Source organism: Falco cherrug, chromosome 14, assembly GCF_023634085.1.
Source record: "Falco cherrug isolate bFalChe1 chromosome 14, bFalChe1.pri, whole genome shotgun sequence".
Classification (NCBI taxonomy): Eukaryota; Metazoa; Chordata; class Aves; order Falconiformes; family Falconidae; genus Falco; species Falco cherrug.
The window spans coordinates 12,869,653-12,887,244 of NC_073710.1; the positions used below are offsets into that span (position 1 = coordinate 12,869,653).

General features: G+C 39.5%; 1 protein-coding gene across 2 annotated transcripts; it reads left to right on the forward strand.

Annotated features, from left to right (window-relative positions):
- Positions 1–2,190: 2,190 nt before the first annotated feature.
- Positions 2,191–17,101, forward strand: NAE1 (NEDD8 activating enzyme E1 subunit 1). 2 transcript variants are annotated; one of them, XM_055726710.1, is made up of 20 exons: positions 2,191–2,351; positions 3,286–3,389; positions 3,477–3,537; positions 4,361–4,391; positions 5,025–5,096; positions 5,393–5,472; positions 6,546–6,655; positions 6,999–7,108; positions 7,700–7,762; positions 8,033–8,096; positions 9,210–9,301; positions 10,592–10,651; positions 10,740–10,873; positions 12,490–12,565; positions 12,929–12,968; positions 13,957–14,043; positions 15,072–15,164; positions 15,588–15,702; positions 15,779–15,828; positions 16,808–17,101. In XM_055726710.1, exons 1-20 carry the CDS (start codon positions 2,296–2,298, stop codon positions 16,915–16,917), a joined length of 1,608 nt encoding a protein of 535 aa, XP_055582685.1. In that variant the 5' UTR covers positions 2,191–2,295; the 3' UTR covers positions 16,918–17,101. The 2 variants fall into 2 exon arrangements, with proteins under 2 accessions (XP_055582685.1, XP_055582686.1); XM_055726711.1 differs by having other exon boundaries at positions 2,318–2,351; positions 3,477–3,541.
- Positions 17,102–17,592: the final 491 nt, after the last annotated feature.

Consider the following 17,592-nt stretch of genomic DNA (forward strand, 5'->3'; position numbering starts at 1 on the left):
TCATTGCCTAGAAACAAAAGTATGGCAGAAATACAGTTTGGGTTCAGGCCTCTCACTCTAGAGCCTCTGAAGTACAATAGGTAGGAGCAGATTAAATGTTAAAACATTCATCACTCCAGAGCTTGCCTATACCTCAGGTTCTTGAAAGAGTATCTTGTTTATCCAGGCAGCTCATCTCTCTTCTTACATTGCCATTACTAACGCTGGCAGTTTCCAAAAGGGAGTTATACCAAGGTGAGATCTGTTCTTTATGTGTGCCTTAAAATAATTTATGATGAATCCAGAAACTGCACAAAAATACTTCACAAGGTAAATATAAACAGGAGGGTGTACTGCCAACACTAAGCATTAAAAAGCAGAACCGTTCCAGATTTTATTTTTCATTTTTTAGTATTTAATTTTAAAAGTGACTGCCTACACTCGTTGATGAACAATAGAAATTTCAGATTTTATATTCTCAGATTTTTCTTTGCAAACACAAAAATGTGATGACTGTATATGGAGATTCCCAGGCATCCAGTGTGACTTCAGGAGCTGAAAGTGGTAATCCTTCTCCCACAGCTGCATAGTGAGATTCGTGAGATTTCTAAGGGCAAGAACTCCACATTTATTTCCTGGGAAACTCTTTCCGGCACAAGGAGGAGAAAAGAAAATTAAAAAAAGTGTCCCCAAGTAAAGCAGAGATTGAGAAGAAAAGGACAAAAAGGATGTGCATAAAAATAACAGACAATTTTTCAAGAGAAAAAACTTGAATCAAATATGGGCCAAGAGGGCCAAAGGGAAAGAAGGAATTTATGCAGAGCATTCTTGGGAAAGCGGGGCAGAAAAAGAATGAGGTACCAAGCTCCCCAGGAGCTTCCCAGCCTTCACATGCCATTTTTTATTACTTGTCTTTGACTTTTAAAGCTATACACAGTTGGCTGGTTTATACCAGAAACAGGGACAATATTTTGGAACTATGTCTGAACTAGTAATTCTGATAATTTATGGTTTGAAACTGTGTAATTATAGCAGATAGCAAGAACAGAACTTTTGATTTTGGTAAACGGAACATTCCTACAAATACTGCAACAGTCACTGAAATTTCAAGAGAAGGAAGGATTTACTGTGACACAGCAAACACAAGGCCTGAGAAAAATGAACTTGGGAGGAGATACTGTATATGGGAAAACAAAAGAGGAAGCACTGTATTGTATTACAAGGTCATCTGCAAGGCATAAACCACTAAATTATAATTGCACTGTCGTATACTTCATTCCAGCAGATGTACAGCAAATAAAATTTACTGAAGGGAAGCACATTAAAAGGATAACAGAGTGCCCCTCTGTGGGCTAACACATCGGCAGGAGCCGTGCACACATTTCAGGACCTCTCTTTTGTTGTTGCAGCCGAGTGCCAGAGATGTTGGTTGAAACTTTTAAAGACAGGAGAGTTTTCTCTCTTTTTTTTTTTTTGTACGCATTCATAGCGCAGTCTACATTGATCCTGTCCAGAAAGATTTTCTTAACAGGAGTACATCGGCAGAGGAGAGTTCAGATTTTATTGTCTCAGTACATAGGCACCAGAGAGTTCAGATGTTACTGTCCCAGTACCAACCAGTGCCACCCGCACCCCCGCCCCGCAGAGCAGATCTAACGGGGTCTCTCTGGGAGCAGGCCCTGCAAGGGCTGCTGCCCCGGCTCGCTGTAAAATGCTTCACAGCCGCGTACCAGCGAGCGGGCTGCGGTCAGGGAAAAGGCCCATTTGGAACAGAAATTCTGGTACCGCATTTTTAGGAACACCTCCCCGAAGGAGAGCGCACCCCCCGTCCCCGTGCTGGCGGCTCCCCAGCCCCATGTGCCGCCCAAGGCCACCAGGCCCGGCCCTGCCCGCAGCGCCTTCTCCAGCCGCCACTCTCAGCTCCGCGGGGGCTGCGTGGGCCCCTCCGCGTCCCAGGGGACCGGCCAAACCCCCCGCCGCTTCCCCCGCGCCTCGGCACCGCCCGGGACCCGCAGGAGGAGCCCGGGGTCGAGCCCCGCGGCCCGGAGGTAACGCCCGGTAGCGGCCGGGGCACCTCGGCTCTGGGGCCCGGTGCCGCCGGGGGGCCGTGCTTCAACGCGCCGTGCGGGGCGCAGCCCGCCGGCACCGAGCCGCTCCCGCAAGCCGCCCGACCCCGCGGGCGCGGCCCGGCCCTGAGGCGGCGCGGGCGGTGGGAAGGGGCGGGGTGGTGCCCTGGCCCCTCACAGGCCGGCGGCCCCCAGCGCCTGGGCCTGCCCGCGCCTGCGCAGCGCCTGGCGGCAGCGGGGCCGTGCGGCAATGGCGCAGGCGGGCAGGGCCAGCCTCAAGGAGCAGCGATACGACCGGCAGCTGAGGTAGCGCGGCTGCGGCGTGCCCGGCTGTGCGGGGCTCCGCCGTCCCGGCCGGGCGGGCAGGGGTTGCCGCGGTGCCTGTCGCCGCCTGTCGCGGCAGGCCGGGCCCGGGCCCGCGGCAGCGGCTGCCTGCTGAGGCGCCGGGCCTGCGGAGCGGGGGCCCCGCCGGGCGCTGCCCTTGGCCGCCGCGGTTGCCGCCGAGCCCCGGGCCGTGCGCTGCGGCGGGGCTGGGGCTGGGGCCGGGCCGGCCGCGTGTGGGGCTCGCCGGGTCGGGGCCGGGGTCGCTCCCCCATGCTGGCGTACGCTTGACGGTGTCGGTAGCAGCTGCCGTGGATTGCGGCTTCTGTGCGGTAACTCTCTCCGCCGCGGCTGCGGCGGGTAACGTGCCCGTCCCTGTGAAATCAGGGCCGTCTGTGACCGAGCACCGACGGGTCCCGATGTCAGCTTGAATGCTATTTTATAGATGCTTTAAATACCTGACTACACTCGTTAAGAGGCATTTCCATCTGCTTGTGCGTTTCAGTGTCTTGTATTATAAATTATAAACGATACAGGAAGGCATTATTCATAAGAACAGATGAAAAAGAGAGTGTTAAGGTTTAGGACAAAACGTGCCTAAGGAGTGTTTTGACTCCTGGTGACTTTTTTAAAAGTTAAATACATGACAACAGAGCAAGGTGCGTGCATTCATATGGCGTAAAGATGGAGAGAACAAAGCGTCAGTAAAATCGGGGGGCTCGTTAGAAACTTCGAAGTTTGCCACAGTACATCTTATTAGGGAAAACTTATACTGGTTAGTACTATTCAGCTTCTGTCAACAATGAATGGAAAGTAGCACACTAGCCTCCATTTGTAATGGTTTTCATTTCTTTCTTTGTATTGACTTTATGATGTGAAATGAAATAATTTCATAATTTTGGTTTCCATCCCCATATAGATTGTGGGGTGACCACGGACAAGAAGCGTTAGAATCTGCCCATGTTTGTGTGATAAATGCAACAGCAACAGGAACCGAAATACTCAAAAACTTAGTGCTACCAGGTAAATAGATACCTCTTCTGTATTTTCGTTGTAATGTATCTGTTAACTTCATAATGCCTAGTTGTATTAATTTTTTTTTTCTCCAAGGTATTGGTTCATTTACAATTGTCGATGGGCATCAGGTTTCTGGAGAAGATGTTGGAAATAAGTAGGTTTGTTCCTGATTTCCATTACATTTTGAGAAGTAACAGGGTTTTATAAATAGTTCCATCTCTATACTTGTTAAGAAGTCCTATAAAATACTTTTAAAAGCCTGTGTTTCTCTAAGTGTTTTGTGGTTTTGGATATTGACATATGCGGCGTGCACTTTCATGTTAGCTGCTAAATTCGACGTTTTTCTTAGTTGCTGTGTTTGTACCTTACAAGTCTATGATAATGCAAGATTTTCTTGTGTTTCAGCATGGCTACATGTGTTTTCCATTATTTTGGTGATGAAGATAATTAACTTTCCATTAGTTTATCATTGTGAAAGTGTGACTGATAACCATTTATTAGCTTTCATAGCTTTGAAAGACTGCGCAGCAGGGGAAAGGATAAGAAATTCTTTACAAACCCTGTTAAAAAAAAAAGTCTACTAATTCTAGATCACTTTCTCTTACAGTTGAGGTAGATACCTACAAAATTGGTCTACTTACAGGGGTTATATGAGGGAGAAGGATATTCCATTACATGCAGAAATTAATACTGATGAGTCCTTCGTTAGTCTAGTGAAAAAAAATCTGCTGTATGATCCTGGCTTCTAGAGGAGCTTGGTGTGTCTTACTTTGAAGGTTTGTGGCTTGGGCATTGAAGAGTTTCCTTACGAACCTAATGGTGAGGAAAACACAGCAGCAGTGAGAAGAAAAGCACAGTCCCCTTTGGTTTGTTGTGCATGAGTCAACAACATATTCTGCCCTACACAGTGTAGCTTTAATGTTGTTTTTTTTCAAACCAAAATTGACATGTAGCTTTTTTTCTTGTCTCCTTTTCAGTTTCTTTCTACAAAAAAGCCATATCGGTCAGGTAAGGTGGTAATAAATGTCACTTTAGATGTATTGAAAGCATGGAAGTATTCCATAAATAGTGAAATACAGTAGTATGAGTAATGCTAAAGACATGCATGTTTAAGTTAAAGTCGATTTACTCTGATGGAGTTCCCCATGCTTACTTTTTAGTTGCTCGTGAGAAAATAAGCTCAGTTTTGGCGAGATTGCACAAAAAAAAATGAATGCAACAGGGTTAAGAAAATTTTTGGAAGGGTGAGGTGGAAGAGCATTGAGGTTGAAGGAGTAAAGATAAGAGTAGAGAGGTAAATGGAGGGCTAATCGCAAAAAGGCATGGGTGACTCCTGGAAATTCTGCAGTAAAGCTGGAAATTAATAAATAACTGTTATATAAGTTTTGTTTTTAAAATACTATTAAAAATGGTCTCAAACAAGTGCCAGCTGTTATGGGGTTTATTTTTTCTTCAGATAAGCAGGGCTTGGAATAAAAAACCCTAGCTTATGATGAAATTGTGTTGTGTTTTTTGGGGGGGAGGTGGCAGTGGAGGTGTTTGGTTTTGTTTGGGTTTTTAGTATGTAACATATATGGTACTGTTATACTGTATAAACTACATTTCAAGTGGTTAAATGTTGTTTTGATTGTTCTGAAACAGAATCGTGCCCAGAGTGCCACTGAGCTCTTGCAAGAATTGAACAATGATGTTACTGGAAACTTTGTTGAAGAGGTTTGTTTTCCTGTGTTAGTTGTATGTTTCCTGTTATGCAACGTGATAAAAGTATGAAATAATAGCTAAGTGTTGTCTTTTTAATGTTGAAATAGCTTCATGATAAAACAGCATTGGAGGAAGGAGATCTTAAGTTATCTGCAAAAAGTCAATTGATGTACTTTAAACGTTATTTTGTAACTTCATAATTGTGTAACTTTCACTTCACACTTTATGATCAATTTTGAACAGACAATGTGTATTCAGAAATTTTCAGTGTTTCCTGACAGTTTTTTTCCCCCCCCCTTACTAATTAGAGTGCAGAAGAACTTCTGGACAATGACCCTTCCTTTTTCAGTCGGTTTAACTTAGTGGTTGCAACACAACTACCAGAAAGGTAAAGAATCATCTAAAGTTTGATTTTGTTCAGTTGTAAAAGCGGGTTTCAACTGCAGGCTATTCTTGCAGGAAAACTTGGCAAAACAGAACTCTGTCACTGTGAAGGAAAATTACGGTAAATGGCATGTTTCTATATGTTAATACATAGTTTAAAATCTGTTTCAGATCCATGTGTGACTCCCAGGTGCTGTTTCAGGTGCATTTGTCTGTCACATACTTTTTTTGTAGTGAAAATTGTTTCTGGTCCAAAATCACTGTAACAAGTATTTTTCTAATGTAAAACCTATCAGATAATAGGGTATGTGATAACTTCAGATCTTTGGAAATTTATTTTATCGTTTGTATAACTCTTTCCAATTTACATGTGTATGTAATTATATTTCCCATGTAAAGTTTGTCAAGACCAGAAGTTCTGGGGGTTGTTTGGGGTTTGTTTTTTTTTTTTTTACCTCTTGCTCATGAGAGGCCTCTTGTATGCTGCCTTCCAGTAAGAGGTGCAGATCAAGAATGACAGCTCTGAGTACTGAGAAACCTGGGGGAGAAGAACATGCTTCTGTTTCACCAGACATGCTGCCTCCACAGAAGCAAGATGTTGCTGGACGGATGATTGTTAAATCTTGCTTTTCTAAGGAAGTGGCTGTTCCTCCCCTTCCTTACAGCGGAGCTGGAGATACTGTCTCTCATAGAAATAAGAGCCAACTTGTATCTTTGAGGTGTTGATTCCCTTGCAAATAAAGTGTATTTCTTATGTGTTGTTCAAAAATCTCTCATTAGAACTGCCTCTACTGGAATTTACATTTGTGCAACACACAGATCTAATTATTTTTTTCACAACTCAAAAGAAGTTTTTTGTTTGGTATTTGGAGTGAAATATAAGTAAGCAACTGGATAAACACGTTTCTGCCCTAGTGTAAGTTCACATATAAAATTATTCGTATATGCTTAGAATTATGGTAATACTAGTTCTCTCAGCTTCTTTTTCACAAATAACTCATACAAGAGTTAATGTTATAATTAACGGTTGTCCTCTTGTACATCTGGGAAAAAATTAAAATATGTTTTTCCTTACAGTACGTTGCTGCGTTTGGCTGAACTTCTCTGGAATTTTAATGTTCCTCTGCTCGTCTGCAGGACTTATGGACTGGTTGGTTATATGAGAGTCATTATTAAAGAACATACAGGTTAGAGGGTTTTCTGAAATAAACACTTTTCTAAAAGGTTTAAAGCTTCCATATGTAATGTCAGTCTGAATTTTTTTTTTCATCTTGTGATGTATTTGATATTTAAGTCTTACATTGTTTGCAGTTCATCACCAGCAGCATTCTTTGAGGAATGCATAGTAATTATGAATTGCCACAAATAGTGAAATTTGAGATTATCCTGCTATTAAAGTTAACTTAAGCAAAACACTTATTTTGAGAATTGAGCAGTAAGCGAGAAGGTGTTACACTGTATGTGATGTATAGCTCTGATTTGAGGGCTGAACATAACACAGTGAAATACATTGTATAATTTTTTTCACAGTTATTGAATCTCATCCTGACAATACGTTAGAAGATCTGAGACTGGACAAACCATTTCCAGAATTAAGGGAACACATTCAGTCTTATGACTTGGATCATATGGACAAGAAGGTTGGTATGTGGTTTGCACTACATTCTCTAAGACAGATGCAGGCATAGAGCAGGGATGCTATGGAAGTGACTCTTGAGAGATTACTTGGGGTTTTGTGATGTCAGGTCTCACCTGAACCAGAGACAACTGTAGAATCAGTTGTGAGGTGCTATTTTTGATCTCTGCCCCAGTGTTACAGTGTGTATTTAAACCTTAAGCAAGTCAGGGCCTTGGGAGGTAGGGAATATTTTTGAATGACTTGATCTTTCATTAGACTGATTCCCCCTCACTCCCTCTTTAATTTTTATTTTTATGATTACCTACTTATGCAGAACTTTGCAGTGTGGGTATTTGTGCACAGCATAAGTTCCACTCCAGAAAAATACTGGAGAACTTGGCTGAGACACCCTTTTTTTAAAGTAAAAGAATAATACTTTAATGGTTTGTGTTGTAGTTAGAGAATGTTCTTTCTGAATCAAAATCTGGAACATGTTCTGTGTCTTCAGAATAGTGGAAGGGATGTTAGGAGACATTTAAAATAGGTTTTTAATTTGTTTCCTGTTTTTATCTTTTCTCAACTTGACAAAGATTTCTCTGCTGTTCAATTACAGGACCATAGTCACACTCCATGGATTGTGATTGTAGCCAAGTATCTAACAAAATGGTTCAACGAGGTATGTTGCAAAACTGGATAAGTCACCTGTCTATTGTTGTTATTATTGTTGTTGTTGTTCTTATTATTGATGTCTTTTCTAAACTAGGTGGTTGTTTTGGCACTGTGTAACAAAGATAACAAGGTAGAATCATTAAAAAAAACCCAACTAATTGAAATACAAGTGAATGTATGCGAACAATGACAGACTCCTAGAGTTCAGCAGTCTGAACACAATGAGGTTAGTAGTAGGTATTTTAAAGAAAAAATCTTTTTGTGTTTTTCAATTCAGAAAAGTGAGCAGTTGCCTAAGACTTACAAAGAAAAAGAAGCCTTCAGACAGCTGATACGGCAAGGTAATATATGGCCTAGGGGTCACCTGCTCATACTGGCAGAAATATATAAGGCAATACCTGAAAAATAATCAGAAGTTCTCTTGGGGTTAATTTATGAAAAATCTGCTGGCCTATGCAGTATGATTCTTCTGCTAAATGCTTGTTTTATACAGGTGGATCTTAAGAACGCAAACTTGCTTATAAATGCAGTTTGGCATTGTTTCATACTGTTTGCTGTTGAAGATCAGGAGTGTGTTTTGATGTGGGTGGGAGGAAAGGCCTTAAGAGAAAATCCTGTAGAAGATGTTGGTAATTAACATGGAAAATGTGATAGAGGAAACCAGGTGGCTTTTGACACTGGAATTATTATTAACTGCAAGTTGGTTGGGCAGTTGACTCGCCAAACTGCAGGTTATTGCATCTCTGAATGACCAGTCGAGAGAGACAGATTATGTAGCTACTGAATACACTATAACCAGTGTGTGAACAGATGTCATTGGTGCAAGTGTTTTAATCTAATTTTGCAGGTGCTGAAATTGACGTATTTCTAGATCTTACAAATGCATCTGTCTTAAATATTTGATTTGTAGAATAAAAACATTAACTAAATTTTTGATATTTTGTCACTTCACGTTGGCATATGTGCAAATTGCTGGGTGGTTTTGTCATCCTTATCCCCAGGCTGGGCCATGGAAACGTTCTGATCTCTAGTAATTACCTTTGCTTAAATCAGGTTTTTAGTAGAGTCCATTCCTTGGTCTGGCATGCTGTGTGGGTTCACAAGTATTTGAAAAATTTAAGGAAAAAAACCCCAACACATTATTGGGAAAGGGGAAGAGAATTGAACTGCCTTTTTATTTCCATCTACGTTAGTTTAGTTATTGTTAAATTTTATTATCTCTCACACACAAACTGGTATTTTTGAGACAAGTAACTGCTATTAAACATCACAGGAGAATGAATTATATGCAGAATCTACTGCTAAAACTAACTATGTATACATCTTACTGGTAATTCGGTTCTTTGCTGATTAGCTTTAATGCCACAAAAACACGCAGAGCCAGTCTGTTCTCTTGGTAAGACATAAATAAGATGTAATTCAGGGAATTGCATGTTGAATTTCTTTTCAATAAGGTATCCTAAAGAATGAAAATGGGACCCCAGAAGATGAGGAAAACTTTGAAGAAGCTATAAAGAATGTGAACACAGCATTAAATACAACAGAGGTAAAATAAACATTTATATGATAAAACTAAAGAAATTTCAACTGCTTTGTGTTTTTTTCAGATCATATTATGCACTTCTAGGACAGGAATTCCATTTGCAACATCTATTTTTAGGTAAAGCAGGATTAGTACAATTTTTAAATGAAATAATGTGAAGTAATACAGGACTAGAAATTCTAGAAATCAGAATTGACCTGGCAATTCTTTTTATTTCCTCACTCATGCAAGGAAGTTACTTTTCCTTCTTGAAGACTTGAGTTCAAGTATAGAGTGAGTCAGTAACCAGAGTTCATTAGTAGTTCATTCCTGTCTTAGACTTTTGCAGTTTAGCCTGTAAAAGAAAATCTGTTAAGTGCTTGGTACAGTTACAAAGAATTGGCAGTCACTGATGTGGATGATGATAGACTGAAATACATTGCCGAGCGACCTGGAAAGCATTTGTGGAAATTGTGCCATATTGAAGCTGGTTGCTTCAATAAATACAGTATTTATTCTATATAGAAATCAAGGGCTGCAAGGGACCTCTGACTCAGCAAATTCACTACTTACCTCTTGAAGAAACATGTTAAATTCCTTTTGTAAACTGATCAAGCTTAAAAACATAAAAATTGACGTTTTCATTGTTTTAAATAATACTGAAGTAGTAACTCATGATTTAGAATTGAGCTCTGATTTCCTTCATCTCTCATCCATGGTAAATTGTAAAAGCTGCATGGGGTAAAAGCACATTCTGTGATTCTTTCTAGATTACTTTTCATTTTCATTTGAACTGTGCTGATCCTTGCTTGGATTGTCATGTTAAATCTCCCAAGGAAGCAGCAGGTAAAACTTGGTGCTGTCCTCTCAGCTACTACAAGCTGTGACCCCGGATATTAAGGAGTGGTTTCAGTTTCTGTGCCAGGGTGAACTGCAGCAGTTAAGGAGTCAAAACACTTTACTTTTGCAGCCCCTTTTCACTTCCCCAGCCTTTTTGCTCCTCTGCCTCTAGCAGATAGGATGGGTAGCTGGGACTGGTAGTACCTTTTGCTGATGCTTGCTACCAGGTTTTTTTTTTAAATCTTTAAGGTGAGATTTTGTTTGTAACATTCATCTTGATCAGAAGCATGTGCCTTGTTCTCAGGCAGTGCTACTATTTGAAATGTGTCTGAGAAGCACTATGTAAGATTCAGAGAATATTTTGGCATGAATTTGATGTCACTTGCAGTTGGCTCACCTATGTAATGAGTGTTGAGATAATTCAAGAAATTGGAAGTCAAGTAAATAAACAACCCAATCCATTTTTTTTCGTAGATTCCGAGGTGTATTGAAGAGATTTTTAATGATGATTGCTGCATAAAACTCACAGAGCAGGTAATGAATTAATTAAATTAAGACTTAAATGTAGAAAAAGCATCATGAGTAACATTTGTGTACATAACTGTGTCTCATGCATTTGCAGTCACCCTCTTTCTGGATTTTGGCTCGAGCTGTAAAGGAATTTGTGGCAAACGAGGGGCAAGGAAGCCTGCCTGTCCGGGGCACTATTCCTGATATGATAGCAGACTCCAGTAGATTTATCAAATTGCAAAATGTGTAAGTATAAAATTTTTTTCCTTTAATAGTTACTAATGATAGTAAGTAGTGATGACTTCACACCTCACAAAGTGCATGGATTCCTGTATTTAAAAAAAAAAGTGTGTATGTGGGGCTGGAGTGAGACGAGGTGTGGGAAGCACAGCAGCCTGGCACTATCTGCTGTCTGTATAGGTGTTATTTGCCGTTTGGAACCAGGGCCTAAGCCTTCAGTGCATCCCAGTTTCCTAAGGTTGGCTAGTAAGTGACTACTTTTCTTAGTTCCAGGTCCAGTAAAGGCTTTCCTGTAGGTACATCCCATAGCCCAGCTGCTGCTGTCCAAAGCAGATTGTTGCTTAAAGACAACCTTGTGTTTTTTCTCCTCAATATATATGTCAACCTGGGTACAGGAATTGTAGTTTACTAGTTACTTCCTTCAAAGGGCATTCATTAGAATTGAGTGCTTGGTAGGTAAGGAAGGGCAGAGTCTTTGTGGGGGAACATGAACTGCAAATTCTGAACAGCATCAGTGCGGATCAAGATTTTAGGGAGACCATCTCTGAATGCGTGTATCCTCAACATAAACTTACTGTTCCTGTGCATCCTGGACATGATGCAAACTGCTGGGGCAAAAAGACTGTCTTACAGTGTTACCACAGCTTCTTCACAGTTGATTGCTTCATCCTCCTTTTTTTTATAATCTTTAGTGAAGCATTATCTTTCAGAAGACTCTAAATCTGTCTGTGCAGTTGTCCTGTTCAATTGTTTAAGTAAGAAAGTATTATTTCTAACATATTTTGATCGTTTCTTCATAGATTGAGACACAGCCTCTACTAGAAAAAGGATTTTGTGCCTTAATAGTATTTACTAATTAAAATGGAATCTGTAATTTTAGAGATGCATTCCTCAGAACTGTGACAAATAGCATTAAAAAGATGGATATAAAGAATCTAAACCTGTTACATGTCTAAAATAATTGATTGCTATTGCTTCATGGAAGTTGCTTTGTATAACGACAGTAAAGCCAAGAATTTGTGTTGTTGTTTTGCTACATGAAACCATAATTGCTTGGATTTGCAGATACTCTAGCCTGCAAATCTGAATTCTGTAAGCATTAGTCCTGAATTTACAAATCATTACATACTTAAGTTCTCAATTCCAATAAGCATTACAGGTTTTACTTTGCAGATAAAACAGTTGCAGTCCTTAAAGTGAGCTCTTAAATAGAATTTTATTAAATACTCTGTTGTTGAGGTGTTTGCATTGTCATAGTTATTAACAGAACTAATATGCTATGGCTAAAAATAGAAAAATACAGAAATTAATAAAAGAAACCCAATGAAGGGCATACAGCTGTTTTACTGAAACTACTTAATATTCTTCCTCTGACTGTAGTAATATTAATTGTAATTTTAAATGGTTTCTAGAAAACTGTTCAGCATGTAGTTTTTAAGCCACACGTTTAATGAACAGCTCAGCCATGCCAAAATATCATACAGAGAGGTAATAAGAGGTAGCTCACATCCGTTCATGTGCCTTGTATTTTATTTTCATAATACAAAATAAAAAGAATTATCTTCACTGTGAGGTCAATGGCTTTATACTCTAATTATTAAGACTTATTTTATTATTAACAGATACCGTGAAAAAGCAAAGAAGGATATCGCTGCTGTTGGTAACCATGCTGCTAAATTGTTACAATCCCTAGGCAAGGTAATTACAAATGTTCGGCCATTCTGACAGGTTACAAATATTTTTTTCCCTGACATTCTGTACAGAAATAAGTCGCAGGAGACAGATATGAAAAGAGAAGGCTTAATTACCTCATTGTTTTCAAAAGGCTTAAGTAAGTTCTAATGAAATTTAATATCTGTAGTCTGTTTTATTTATCACTTCTGGTTTGGCCATATAAAATTAAGACATAAGACATACAGGGATGTATAATTTGCAGTTTAAGATAACTAGTTGTTCTTGTAAAAAAAAAAAAGCTATTTAGCAATTAATATATTAGTATCTCTGGAAATATAAATTCTCTGGTCATTGTATGTACTGGAATGAGTATATTCTCTCTTTTAGGCACCTGAGTCTATTTCAGAGAGAGAATTAAAATTGCTTTGTGAGTATGCTTGGATTCTGTTGCTGTGTTTATGCAAATGATCAAATAATACAAAACTTTTGAATTATAATGTTATTAGTAACTTGGTATTTGAATTTTTTGAGTGTTTAGCAGTTGCATCCCTCATCTTTAGTGTAAGTAACATATGTTCAGCATCTCTCAGTAGTGAGGCCATAAAAGTTGGCTTTTAAAAGATACAATGTTTTTTCAGGTCCAAACAACAGGTAGCAGTTGTCCTCCACTTTTGCAGGCTCTGAAAACTTCTGGTAGTCTGAAAAGGTAAAACAGGGATGCAGTGAGCAGTATTGTTGATGGCATTTTAGGTTATGTCTGTTCTGGATATGTGTACGTGTCCACACAGCAGCCTAGATGAGCATCCATCTCATGATTATCCATCCATGAGCAACTGGAAAATTGTTCTGTAAGCGCGTAGCCAAGAGCATGCTGCCTCCCTGTTGACATATCATATGCTGGGAGTTTTGAGAACCTCGCAGTTGCTCGTACCCGAGTGCTAGGTCATAGCAGCTGCACATCGGATTGTTTCATAGCGATGATACTGAAGAAGAACCTTCTCGTGCTCATAGCTGTACTGTTAGAATGTTAATTGCGAATATGCGGGGCAGTGGTAGATGTCACGGAGAGAACCCATGTTCATTTGCAGCATGGAAGAGGCAAACATGAAGTTGATGGCAGTGATTGATGAATTACTATAGGAGAGCTAAACATGTGAGCTGTTACATTAACATGGCAGATATGTTTAGATTCTAGAAGTAAAGCGGCATGAAGTATTTCACTAAAATACTTGTGATCATAGACCTAAATGTAGTTTAATTGATTTTATGACTCCAGGCCACTGAAAGAAACAGAAAAGTGTTAAATGAAATTATAATTTCAGTCTTTCATGTTTAACACATCAGAGATACAAGTGTTTAGTAATTTGTGACGCATTCAAGTAGGTAATGTTCTCCTTTCTGCATCCTCTGCTTAGGCAGCAACTCAGCTTTTCTCAGAGTAGTGCGATGTAGATCTCTATCTGAAGAATATGGTTTAAACACCTTTAACAAGGATGAAATCAGTAAGTACTTTTTTGGCACCTACTTTAATTGCATTTTCAGCTTGAAATGGTTTTGTTATCACAAAGAATTGTATATTACACGTGCTGTTTCATTATGCAGTTTTATAATTTGGTGTCAACTAGAAGTATGGGTTTTTTGAAGTCTAGAATGTTGAAATCAGTTTGATTTTGAAGGTTCAAGAATGGCATTAGAGATTGCATGTTTTGGGTTTTTTTGTCATTGCAGATTTTATTCTTGATAGCACATGATAAAACACAGCTTTCTTCAAATTTCTCTTTTTCTGTACCTCAGTTGTTTCTGACAGAGCTGGAAAGGTGCTTCCACCTGACTAAAGATATGAGAATAACTGTATTGGTCCCTGTCAGCTTATCTTTTCAGTATGCGAACTAGCAAACTAGTTACTTAATACTGCATTTTATTTTTTGAACCTGCATATATTAAAAACTTTAAAAGTTGGAAATACTTTTTATCATGATTTTTTAAATTAAGCTTATACATTTTGTCCAAAACTTTCAGAGGACTTGCATATACAAAGTGTATGCATTTTGCTTACGCGTACATTTTGTAATATTTATAACTTAAGTGAAAGCGCCTTGAACTAATTGGTAATATGCAATGTGATTTAAGTAGTTAGACTACTGAGCTGTATGTTAAGGGATTTAAGACCTGTTTTATAATTGCAGTTGTTAGTTAAATACATGAAGCATATGTTTCAAATCCCAAAATTACAAGTAAGGGATATCCCATTTGATGTTGTAACAGCTGTCACAGTTGAAACGTGAATATCTTTACTGAAGTTTATATCAAATACATATGGTATGGTTTTGTCATATACTCTCGAGTCAAAATTGTGTATCTGGCAGTCGGCTCGCTGAGATCCTCAGCTGCAGGTTGTTTCCATTCAGACTTCTTTTTACTGCAGATTTTACAGTTCAATCACATGGAAAATACTTGATTTCAAGTAATACAAAACCTTTCTTTTCCCGTTTCATCTGTACTAGCTAACCAGTTCTCTTGCTGTTTGCAGTTTCTCGTATGGATAACCCAGACAGTGAAGTAGTGCTGTACTTGATGCTACGGGCTGTAGATAGATTTTACAAGCAGCATGGTAGATATCCAGGTATGTTAATACCAGAGTTACTTCATGTCATCAAAAGAAATATGAAGATCCAATACTTACTATAATACTAGCTATAAGCTACAAATATGGCATTAGTTGTAGTTTTGTTTCCATATTAATGTGACTAGAAGAATGTGAGAATTAAAGCAAGATTTTTTTCTGTGTGGGAACTTAGGAAGTCTGAATTTATACCACTGAAATGGGTTCCATGGGTTATAAATCTGTTCAGCTATGCAGTAATTTGTCGTTACAATGAGTACCAACAACAGAATACTCAATTATTGTTATTACTGTAGTATTAATACTCCAGTATAGTAATCAACATAGAAACTTTTCAGAAAAATAAAATATGCTGCTATTTAAACCCATTAACTTTGAATATGAGTTACAGTTCTGTGATGAAACAGGTAACTTATTTTCCAGGTGTCTACAACTATCAGGTAGAAGATGATATTGGAAAACTAAAATCATGCCTTACTGGTTTCTTACAAGAACATGGGTTGTCTGTAGTGGTGAAAGATGACTATGTTCATGAGTTGTAAGTATTGTATCTTAAGGGTCGACTTTGTGGGTAAAACTGACCTGAAAGTACTAATTGTTACTTTGCTGTCCAGTTGTCGCTATGGAGCTGCTGAGCCACATGCTATTGCTGCCTTCATGGGAGGTAAGAATGCCACTGTATTTCTGAGGTCCACACAAACCAACCAACCTGCTGTAGTACATACTTGAGTCGGAAGCTCCGCTGTTAATTACTTTGTATTGTCAGAGCAGAGACTGTAATCACAGACTGTAGTCAAAGAATTAGAACAAAATCCTCCCACTTCATACTCCAGATGTGACGTATAGAAAAAGACACAGCAGGGGTTTAAAGTCAGTAAAAGAAACCAGATAAACTTAAATCTCAGCAGATCAATTCTAGTAGCTTAAAAATGTGTTTAAAAATAAAATGCTTGGAAGGCTTTGTGTTAATCCTTTAAATTAACACAATATATGTATGTTAAGTATCTATTAAATATAGATTGCTTACCTTAATTCAACCTGCAGGTATTACCAAAACTGAGTTCATTTTAATGGATGCTCAAAATTGATATATCAGTTAACTTATGGTATTTGGCTTCATATGGTGCTGAAGATAATTATGTACTAAATACTCCATGGATGTAGGTATCTTTTCCTGATTAAGTGAAAAATTGTATGTGCAGTGCATTAGAAAAATATGTGAAGATAACTGTTAAAGAAATAACAGAATATTTCATGCTACAGCAGAACACAAAGGGATCACAGTCAACTGACCCTTCAGTTCATTTAACTGTACATGGTGGTTGTTTTTTTTAATTGAACTTCTCTGTTTCATTCGGAGAATTCACAACTTGCATGGGTCTGTCTGCTCACATTTTTACTCTGTGTGTGTACACATACACACAGAGAGGAAGTATATACAGCACAGTGTATGTAAAGCTGACCTTTGGAGTAGCAGCTTTCTGAGCCTGTTGTATACTTAGGAGGAAAAAATGCCTTTCACTACTTCTAGGAGTTGTATCAGGTGCTTCCAAATTAATTTGTGTCAAGATAAATAAGTCTTTTACTGTTTTTTTAAATACGATGTGCTAACTAACTTCTGGTTTGTCTCTCTTTTTTTACAGGAGCAGCTGCACAGGAGGTTATAAAAGTCATTACAGGGCAGTTTGTAATTTTTAATAACACCTACATTTACAGTGGGATGTCACAGACATCAGCAACTTTCCAGCTTTAGGTTAATGATGTTGTGTTTGTTGCCACCAGGTGCTGCTGCTGTGTTCTGTATATACTGTGGTATTCTGCCACTGACGGGACTGTTCTGTATTGCCTGCGAATTAAAGTTCCTTTCTTTGTAACAACTTTATCTTTTTTTTTTTCTTTTTTTCCTGAGGACAAATAAAATAATACCAAATCCTGAATATTTTAAATCTAGAATTTTCTGATTCACCTTGAAAATTAAAAAGCAGCCGCAGCTGCTTGTGGGCAGGGTAAGTTGCATTTACACATGAGTTTTCTTGGTTTGCAGCAGGGCTGAGTGTGTTCCCTCAAAGCTGCCCTTCAGCTGGCGGGGGGGACGCACACGGGGGGAAAATGGCGCCTGCCAGGCGGCGGTCTGAGGAGGTAAAGTGAGGAGGACTCGGGAGAGCTGCCCGGGCTTTTAGTGGATTCAGAGGTGTTACGGAGAGGGATTGCTGCCTGAAGGCTTCGCGTTCGGCTCTGTTCATCTGGTAAAAGGGGTGTTGGTTTTTTTCCACACCTCGGACGATGGCCGGCTGGCCTGCAGACGGGCCAGCTCCCGGGCGGGCAGGGCGGTGAGGGGGCGGGGGGGGGGGGGGGGATGGGGCGCGCGCAGCTGGCGCGAAGGGCGCGGGGCGGGCGCGGGGTGGCGGCTCCCCTCAGGCGGGGCGGG

Bases quoted from the DNA above. Each gene is read 5' to 3' on its own strand.
- NAE1 (XM_055726710.1), top strand. From the start codon at position 2,296: ATGGCGCAGGCGGGCAGGGCCAGCCTCAAGGAGCAGCGATACGACCGG. The intron at 6,656-6,998 runs GTTAGAGGGTTT...TTTTTTTCACAG, and splicing joins CATTATTAAAGAACATACAG to TTATTGAATCTCATCCTGAC. The intron at 15,703-15,778 runs GTAAGTATTGTA...TTTGCTGTCCAG, and splicing joins GATGACTATGTTCATGAGTT to TTGTCGCTATGGAGCTGCTG.